Source organism: Triticum urartu, chromosome 6A (assembly GCF_056163025.1).
Source record: "Triticum urartu cultivar PI428250 chromosome 6A, HENAU_Tu73, whole genome shotgun sequence".
NCBI lineage: Eukaryota > Viridiplantae > Streptophyta > Magnoliopsida > Poales > Poaceae > Triticum > Triticum urartu.
Window position 1 is genome coordinate 584,222,729 of NC_141878.1, and position 10,151 is coordinate 584,232,879.

General features: G+C 46.4%; 1 protein-coding gene across 1 annotated transcript; it reads right to left on the reverse strand.

The window, feature by feature from the left end:
• Window positions 1-2,967: 2,967 nt before the first annotated feature.
• On the reverse strand, window positions 2,968-9,901 carry LOC125515432 (disease resistance protein Pik-2). The gene is made up of 3 exons (XM_048680899.2): window positions 6,913-9,901; window positions 3,403-5,423; window positions 2,968-3,312 (listed from the first exon to the last, which is right to left on the reverse strand). The coding sequence occupies exons 1-2, from the start codon at window positions 7,731-7,733 to the stop codon at window positions 3,413-3,415; spliced, it is 2,832 nt and encodes a 943-aa protein (XP_048536856.1). The 5' UTR covers window positions 7,734-9,901; the 3' UTR covers window positions 2,968-3,312; window positions 3,403-3,412.
• Between the last annotated feature and the right edge of the window lie 250 nt (window positions 9,902-10,151).

Sequence of the window (10,151 nt, forward strand, 5' to 3'; positions counted from 1 at the left end):
CATTTTTTCTTGGGCCCTTGGACGCCTTCGAAAACTGCAGTCGATATGTTTGCAAGGTTTCATTCGTTCCCACTTACTTTCGTAGATTATGTTTAAGATAACTAACCATCTTCCAATTTCCTTTCAACACCGCTCCTTCTCTTTGATCTCTCCGGAGTTCCTGAATCCCAAAAGCAATAGCTCATGGAACCACCAGCTAAAAGCTTAAAATCTCACAAGATTTTTCTTCCAGTTCTGTCTTGCAACCGTCCAGGACTTGCAAGCATGAATGAACCATAGCATCCAAACATTTTGTGGTAGATTTTAAACTAGCCTGAAACTCCGATTCTGGCCTGAACCTCACGTTTTCACTGCAAGTTCAGTAGCGGGTGCATGTTAAAAAAAGAAGCTTCTGTAGAGGGTGAGGCCCCTGATGCGCTATGTTGGCTAAGATTTCACATGGAAAATACCCCACGGTGATTGTTGGGCAGCAGTCCAACCGCGGATACTTGTTGCCCTACGGGACAGCAGCTGGTGCCGGCGGCGACGCTGCTAAGGCCAGCCGGTTGAGTGGCGCGGGCGCCGTCAGAGAAGGAGCGACATCGGCTGCGGCTCATGCAAAGTCTTCGCCTGTTCCTGCTGGAGAAGGTGCGCAACCTTACAGAGTAGCACAATCGATTCAGATACTATGGTTACAGACTTACAGAACTACTTTTTTTTTAGGGTAGACTTACAGAACTACTACTTGTTGCCTGTAGCAAGTTGTTACATATCAAGTGATATGTAACAACTGTACTCTGTTTTGTCCATTCAGTTACGACTTACGAGATATGTTCAGCAGATTACTGGAGCCCACTATCCAAAATTTTGGCGAAATTTCATTTGAATTTGGGGATCTGGAAATATCGAAATATTTCCCGAGATGTCCGAAATTTCATGCGTCATGAAAATTTTTGCATCATGAATTTTTCTCCCCTGGTTTAGAGTATAGGAGTTCACTCCACAGTAGAGTTCAGAGTATAGAAGTGACAAAATATTACAACTCTGAAACCTAACAGCATATATCTCTCAACCCAGCTGTTTCGACTTAACTGAATACATGATTATTATTTTTTAATACATGCTTTTAGACAGTTTTTCAAAAACGTCTCAAACATTTTTCAAAAACATGTTGAAATACTTTTTTGAAGGATACAAAACATTTTTTAAAAAACTACGTGAACATATTTTTACATTGTAACATTTAAAAAAATGTTAAAAACATATTTTGAAATGCATGAACATTTTATAAAATGTAACTTACATTTTTTGAATGGTTCGATACTTTTTAAATTAAACAAACAATTTTTTTGCGGGTAAACAGTTTTCTTACATAGTATAACAGTTAAAAAAATATCACATATATATTATTGAAATGCGCAAATATTTTTTAAATGATCCGTTTTTTTAATGCTATCAGCATTTTTAAAAATTATACTAGCAAAACATTGACTCTGTGTTAACTTTTTTCAAATTGCAGTTTTAAAATTTAAGCAAATATAAGTTTTTTAATATATGTACTTGAAATTGTTTCCAAAATATGAGCAACAGAAAAGAAACACAAAAAAAAACAAATGAATAAACATAGAAAATCGAACTGACCTGGAGAAAGGTAATTAGCCGGGGTCCAACTGGACTCTCGCGCAAGGCGATGCATTAGGCGCCCGTGGCTTGGTGCCGTCGGTCCCAATTCCGGTACTCCGTTGCAAGAAAATCCTGTGGCGGCGGTGGCACAGCCTCGAACAAAGTCGCCCGTCGGCGCGGGACCTGGTGCCGGCGGCGACGCTTGCCTGGAGCTGGAGCCAGTGGGTTGAATGGTGCGGGCGCCGTCAGAGAAGGAGGGACAGCGGCTGCGGCTGGTGCGAAGTCTCGGCCTGCTCCTTGTGGAGAAGAGAAGGTGAGCAACCTTGCCGCCACTAGCACACAATCTATTCAAATACTAGCATAGTTACAGACTTACAGTACTACGTAGTACTAGTAGTTGCTTGTAGCAAGCTGTTCATGAGGTGCAGACGATTGACATTAATTGCTGGTCTGAACCTCTCTGTAGTAGCGGAAGCATCGAGGAGCAAGTGTCCTCTGCTTTATGTTCAGTAAATTACTTGAGTTCACTAGCTGCCATCAAAATTTTGGTGAAATTGCAGTAACATTTCATTTGAATTTGTGGACCTGTTTCGGTGTGAAATTAACCACATTTTTCCTGAGATGTCCGAAATTTCGTGGGTCACACAAAATTTCCCATCACGGATCCTTTTCCCCTGGTTCAGAGTATAGTTGTACACGCTACAGTCGAGAGGAGATCAGAGTACAGAAGTGGCGAAACAACGTTGCAACTCTGAAACCTGACCGCATAACTCTCAACCCAGTTGTTTCAACTTAACTGAATGCATGATCAATCAAACGAAGTTACACACACAAGTAGTACTTGAGTACATACACAACAGCTAAACTTCACCTAGAGGTGAACTTATTGTTCTTAAAAATAGCAATCGATGCAAGAAATTCTTCTGATAATACAAGATCCCCTGAAAAGCAAATAGTGGCATGTAGCACCCTCAACACCCTGCTGCATCTTCTTCTTGTGCTACATGTGCACCCTCAACTTTGTACTAGCTACAATCAAACTGCAACGAACTTGGTTATAAATTGTCAGTTTTTCTCGTTGATTGTGTCACACCTTGCGCTGGTGCTTATTCAGCCTAACCCGCCCACCCACTAGGTACTTATTTGAGTGATGAGATCCATGGAGGTGGCCGATCGTTTCCACTAGGCAGCAGAGGAAAGAAACAGAGCAACCGGCAGTAGCAGTTCAGTGCTGGATACTTTCTGCTGAACCATTACCCTACTGTACATCCCAAATCTCACGCCCCGCTTACAACTCCGAGATTGAAACCAGCTGAAGCAGTTTACAGTACAGCAGTTCAAGCTACAGTAGAAGAGTTCAGAGTATTGGAGTGACAGAAGAACGTTTCAACTCTGAAACCTGAGATCAAACTTGTGTCCGGCAATGAATGGTCCATCAAATCAAGTTACACAAAAATACACACACAGTAGGGAAACTTCACCTCGAGGTGAACTTAATAGTACTCCCTCGAGGTGAACTTAATAGTACTCTTAACAATAGTAATCAATGCAACAAATTCTGATAGTACAAGATTCCCAGAGAACCGAACAGTACCATGTAGCAGAGCAAATAACTTCTTCTGTGACGTCTTCAGGGTTCAGGCGTCACCACAACATTCCAGTCAAGCCAACAGCACACCATCACGGACTTGCGTTTAACAGAAAGATCCCCTGAATAGAGAAGGGAGAACATGACACATATAAGTGTGCAAAAGGTTGCGTACAGAAAGTGCCGTATGAAATTATGATTACAATTAATACCTCTTGTGTGTCATGATATAACACAGGGCTTTTCGTGGGCAGTGGAGCTCTCTTCCATTTCACCCCGGATAGATAGCCTGGGATGATTGGGATGGCTATTTGCCTCCTTCCTTATAGCGGCAGCTGCAGCAGAGTTGCTTTTGTAAAATGTGTCATCACCATTGCGAAGAGTAACTTGGGCATCTCTCAGACATGGGAGGTGGCCAAGACCCAAGTAGAACCCATAGGCTTCTGCCACTGGAACAAACAACGGCACCTCCAGCTTCTCCACCTTTGGCAGTGCCCCTTCTTCAAACGTCAAGTAAATTGCACCTCCCCAACGGCTAAGGTAGAATTCCTTCAAACATGGGAATGCAACGCCTTGTACTGTAAGCCTTTCTTTTTGGATAGTTTTGAATGATAACTTCAGACAAAGCAAGGCAGGCATCTCTCCGAGTATCCGCAGATCCTCCTGTGTTACTTCAATCAAATTAAGGTCCAGGTATGCAAGACTGGTGAGTGCTGGTACAATCCACTTTGGCATCTTTGGTAAATAGTAGTCAGTGGTCATCCGAAACATTTGGAGGTTATATGGCAGAGGGGACAATGAATCTAAGAACCGGAGGGGTGTTGAATCAGGAGAGTATATCCATAAAGACTGAAGTTTGCAGGTGCCGAGCTTGCATAGTGAGGAGAGAAACATCTCTTCATGCCTCTTGTATTCCTGAGATCCTCGACCGTCCAACTGTATATGGAGTTCTTTCAAACCAGTTAGATTCCTTAGTTCCTCGACTGCACCTAATGAACTCATGATAATATTAAAGCCCGAGATCGCCTGTAAATTCCTCATATTTCCAATCCCATCTGGTATCTTTGTTTTGCCATCAAAATATCTTGCAGTGAGTAGATGTTGTAGTTTCACGAGCTGGACAATTCCAATGGGCAATTCTTCTATATGTGTATCTCTAAGATCTAGTGTCTCTAGTCCATATAGCCTCAGAATTCCTGATGGTAGCTTTGACAGGTCAGTACCCCTAAAGCTCAGGTACTTCAGCTGGAATAGTTTATCTAGACCATTCATATCATATTCATGCAAATTCTTACAATCTTGAAATTCTAGGACACGCAAAGCTTCAAACCGAACAAGCCTAGGCAATTGTTTGATGCAACTTGATGCTATCACTGTCAGAGATCGTACATGGCTTAGATCTTCATTTGCCAATATGGATGCAAGCTCTTGGTCAATATGCTGGACCGATAGTCGCCGAATGAGACCATCATGCTTTGCCAAATCAGTTTGACCATGGCCTGCCAAAGAGATGAAATTATCTTCAACCGATTTTGAAATAATGAGCTCGAGCATCATGTCATGGACTTGACAAGCACGAGCCTTTCCATCATAGCCAACTTCAACTGGCTGGACCATACTTTTGTTTATTAGCTCATAGAAGTGGTTCTCGGCAACCTCTTGCTTGCTTTGTCCGCGCTCTTCAGAGATGAAGCCTTCTGCTATCCATCGCCTCACTAAAATATCTCTTTCAATCACATAATCCTCAGGATATATACATAAATATAACAAGCAGGTCTTGAGATTGGGTGAAAGATCATTGTAACTAAGGGATAATATGTTATTCATTCCATCTAAGCTTCGGTTTTTGTCCAATGCAGAACCAATAGACCTTCTGACCCTCTCCCACTCATCTTTGACCAGCGGTCTGTTTGCCAATAAACTTGCTATACTGATAATTGCCAATGGGAGGCCTCCACATTTCTTCAGTATTTTATTTGAAACTTGTTTTAGCATATCAGGGCAGCAGCACTCAGAACCAAATATTCTTTTGAAGAACAATCGTTTGGAGTGGAGATCATTTAGGGCTTCCATTTCATACATGCGGCCATTACCACCATGAGAACATGATCTTGCTACATCAACAACTCGTGTGGTAGCTATAATCCTGCTAGAAAATTCATTCTCCGGGAAAGCATACTTAATAGCGTCCCATGCTGATGTGGACCATATGTCATCAATAACAATGAGATACCTGATGCATATAAGTAGATATTGTTAACCAACTTTGAAAAGTAGTTCAAGTACAGAACATAAAGATACCAATGTCATTTATAAAGACTTCAACCATAATACCCCAAAAAATCTACGATTTCTAAGAGGACGATAATAAAAAATCCAGAAGGAAAACAATAAGTAAACCATGATTGCCTGAGAATCATACAAGCTGCAAGTACTCAACAAGTTATTTAGGGTCTTCCGTGTGCTTATTCGTTATGTTACCATTTGCAGTTTGCTTACTTAACGGAGACTTTAGCCATAGTTGGAACTCAAAACTAACCAACTAATATGGTTAGAAACAATCAACAGATCCTACTTGATTATGTTTCGGAAAAAAGAAATAGCTGCTCCCCCCGTAAATTCAGGCATATTTCGCATCTTAACTGCCCAGTGAAATGAATCATGAAAGTTTTGGCGGCTAGGCTTCAAGCTCTTATTACTGTACTGGTTGATAATGATCAATCTAGAATTGTCAAAAACAGGTGCATCGCTTATAACTTCTTATATGCACAAATGGATCTTGTTCAGACAGGCAGAAAACAGAAAATTGGAAAAGAAAGGCCATTGTGCAAAAACTAGACTTAACCAAGGCCTTTGATACAGTTTCTTGGGATGCTCTCTTTGCTATTATGAAAGCTAGAGGTTTCGATGGTAAATGGATTATGTGGATTGACTCCCTCCTTACAACCGCTAAAATTGCTATTTTGTTGAATGGAATCTCTGTCACCCCTTTTGTTCATTACTGTGGTTGATGTGCCGTGGCAAGTCATTAAATTTTTTGCATCCAGTGGAGCTCTTCGACACCCATTTGTCAACACGCTGCCTTTTCCAGTGCTACAGTATGCAGACGACAGTCTTATTGTTTTGTAAGGTGATGTTCATCAGGCTAAACTTCTTAAGGAAATTCTTGATGCCTTGGGCAATACGATGGGGAAACTGCAGATATTTCTAGGGTGGTGGGCTGCCCGATCTAATCTTTTCCTCAAAACTACCTGGGGATGCCCTTGTCTGACTCCAAGTTGCCAAGAGAGGCTTTTCTGCCAGTAATCTCTTCTGATGCTAAATGTTTTATCGGGTTCTCCTTGAGTTTCCCAACGAAGGGTGGTCACCTCTCTCTTACTAAATAGGTTTTGTCGGCTATCCCTGCTTATCTTATGTCTTGCATCAAATTACCAAGTGAGTAGTTGATGAGATTGACAAACTCTGGAGATCGTTTCTCTGGAAGGGAAAGATAAAGCTAATGGAGGTTCTTTGGACAAAATGGCCCTTAGAATGATTCACTATGTTATTCATGCTTTAAAGGTTCACGAGAAATATTTACATATTTATTTTACGATTCGATTTAAATAGTAGAGATTCTTTTTCACTGCTGCATATAGACAGGATAGTATAAATAAATTATTCTTAATATATTTTCTTAAAACGGGTTCGGGGGGGGGGGGGGGGGGGGTTGTTGAAATTACCTCTTATCCTGTAAGAGTTCTTTTAGCTTCGCAATACATTCCGCTTCATCCCAAGTTTCGATACCTTCCTTAAAATCTTCCTTGCAAGGCACCCGAGGGATCAAATCCTTCATAATTTTCTTTACATTGGGCTTTTGCGAGACCGAGACAAAAGCATGACAATGAAACTCCCCCTGGATCTTGCGGTAGACCTCCTTGGCCAGTGTTGTTTTTCCCAACCCACCAAAGCCAACAATGGACAACACCTTGCGATCCTTCGTCGACCTACTTTCATCCTCCAGCATCCACTTGACAAGATCATCTCTTGGACCATCAATGCCCACGAGGTGTGTTTCCTCAACAAAAAGAGCAGACAAGCGGGGATCCACAACTGAATGTACACAGGGAATATCATCCAGCTTGTAACTACTTTTCAACTCTTTTACCTGCTCGAGACGAATCTTCAGATCATTGATTTGGTTGGCGATTCCACGGCGAGAGCCCAGAGTCTTGAGCCGGCGAGCAGTTTTGCGAAAGAACTCCTTGAAGCCACCCTGGTGCTGGTGGCCCTCATTACCGAGCTGGTGGATGAACTTGTCAATGACATCCTCAATGTCATAGGCCAGCTCCCTCAGCAACGATATCCATGCCTTCACCTGGACATCGGGATCTTGCAGCGTCGTGTACTTCTGGACCGCGCCATGCATGCAGGTCAGCTCGGATCTGAGCGAGCGGATCTCGCGACGGACGCCTTTCAGGCGGGCACACTCATCGGCAAGCAAACCAGTGAGCTTCCCCAGCAGGGGACCCAACACGCCCAGAGAAGAACTCACCACCGCCATTGTTCTCTCTATTCCTCTCTCGAACCCATCTCTCCTTGGGTTCGTGCTTGGTGTGCTCAGAGTGGAGAGGAGAGCAGGAAGAGGACTCAATAATGGGGTTCGTACTAGCTGCAAGATTCCTTGAGTTTTTGCTTTAGATCGGCCTAACCATGGCTGTAGCTGTGGACAGTACGCCTTGCCGGACGAACAGGGAATGCAGCGTGCATTGACTGGCAGTCTCCTACCGCAGCAGAAGGGTGCACGCAATTAAGCACAATGGCCCATATGCAAGTGACTCTTGAAGAAAATGAAGGGTACGTACATCTCAAAGGTATATGTCCTTCTCTCACCTCTTGTCATGTCATAACTTTGTGTGAAGCAGAGAAAGACAGTGCAGTAAGTGAGCGTGCTGTCCTACAGCCAGTGCAGCCAGTGATTTATCACTGGAGGCCAAGATTTGACCGATCATTGAGCAAGGGAGTATCCAATGCTAGACTTCGTGGGTGTAGCCGTCTAAGTTGTAAAAGTTGCAATTCTGAAAGTCTGAATATTAGAGCATCTCTACTAGCGCCCCCAAGATGCCTCCCTAGACCACTTTTTAAGCGCCGGCGGGTAAAAAACGTCCCACTCGAGACCCCAGGACCTCACTTTTCGCCGGATTAGACGAAAAATACGGCCGGCGCGCGCAGGCGAAACCCAGCCCCCCGGGAGGCAGCTGGGGACGCCGGCACTCTTATTTTGCATGCAAATGGCCCACTTTCAGTGTCTCAACTGCCTCTCTCCTCTCTCTCTCCCTCTTTTTTCTGCAGGCCCACCCACGTGCTCACACTCCCCCATCCCCCACCCACCGAAGCAGGCGTGCACGGGACGGGACAGGCGCGGTGAGCAGGGCGCCAGAGCTGGGGCACGGGCGGCGTCACGGCGGGCGGGCGTCGGAGCTCACGGGGAGGGCGCCGGAGCAGGGAGGCGGGGAGCTCGGCCATGGCGGGGCGCCGGAGCATGGAGGCGGGGAGCTCGTCCATGGCGCCGGACATGGACGACGAGCGGTCGCGCTGGAACAGCGCCGGGCCGCGGCGGGAGGCGGCATCGGAGCCGGCCAGGCACGGGAACGGGTGCTCCTCCTCGCCTTGACCCCTTCCTCAACCTTGACCCGTCGTCGCAGTCGCACGCATCCGACGAGGCCGCCACAGACGGTGCTCCGATCCCGGCGCCGCGCGCGTGCCCGGCCTTCTCCTGGCGGAAGCTCTGGCGCTTCACGGGGCCCAGCTTCCTCGACCCGGGCAACCTCGAGGGGGACCTGCAGGCGGGCGCCGCCGCCGGGTACTAGCTCCTCTGGCTGCTGCTCTGGGCCACGGTCATGGGCGTGCTCGTGCAGCTGCTCTCCGCGCGCCTCGGGGTCGTCACCGGGAAGCACCTCGCCGAGCTCTGCCGGGAGGAGTACCCGCCCTGGGCCACGCGCGCGCTCTGCCCCATCTGCCTCGACGCCATGGAGCCGGGCCGCGCCGTGCTCGTCCTCCCAGCTGCAACCGCGCCTTCCACCAGGACTGCGTCGATCGGTGGCTGGCCATCTCGCCTGGGATGGCCGCCCTGCTCAGCCGCTCGGGCCGCACGGTCGAGCTCGTCTGGCCAGACAGCGCCATGTCCGCCTCCTGCAGGACCATGGTGCGCGCGCTCTCGCGCTTGCTTGTGCATGGCCAAGGAGGACGGCGGCGAGTTCGCGTGCAAGTCCTTGGTGATCGCGCCTGGTCGTGTGGCCGCGGCTGCTGCTCGGTCGTGGGGCGGGAGGGGGAGGCCATGGATGCAATGGAGCGGAGTGGAAGGTGGTGGTGGCGCGGGGAGGCGGGAGAGAGCGAGAGGGGGGAGAGAGCGAGAGCAAGCGAACGGCGGCTTCGGCCATGGCGGAGAGAGCGGGGGGAGAAGGTGTCGGGCGGCATCGACGAGGGGGTTCGTTGTCCAGACGCGTGGTAGGAAGCATGGCGCGGTCGGGGCTGACTGAGTGGGTACATCTATGGCAGCAGAAGGGTGCACACAATTAAGCACAATGGCCCATATGCAAGTGACTCTTGAAGAAAATGAGGGTACATCTCAAAGATAAATATATGCTTCTCTCACGCATTATCTCACGTCTTGTCATATCATGACTTTATCAAAAGCAGAAATTGAGCGTGCTGTCCTACTGCCAGTGATTTATCACTGGAGGCCAAGATTTGAACGATCATTGAGCAAGGGAGTATCCAATGCTAGACTTCGTGGGTGTAGCCGTATAAGTTGTAAAAGTTGCAATTCTGAAAGTCTGAATATTAGGATGCAGACAACCAAGTGTTAGCATCAAAAAAGCATTAGCATCAATTTAGTTACTCATTATGTTGTGGACAAGCTCATGCTTAATCTAGCCAATTTCAGCAGCAGCACATTTTTTTTACTCGTTACTTCTGTTTT

What these genes read in the sequence shown, in the direction of transcription:
- LOC125515432 (XM_048680899.2), bottom strand. Translation starts at nt 7,733, where the DNA reads ATGGCGGTGGTGAGTTCTTCTCTGGGCGTGTTGGGTCCCCTGCTGGGG. An exon ending in GAACTCTTACAGGATAAGAG is followed by an intron (nt 5,424 to 6,912) that starts GTAATTTCAACA and finishes TATATGCATCAG; the next exon opens with GTATCTCATTGTTATTGATG.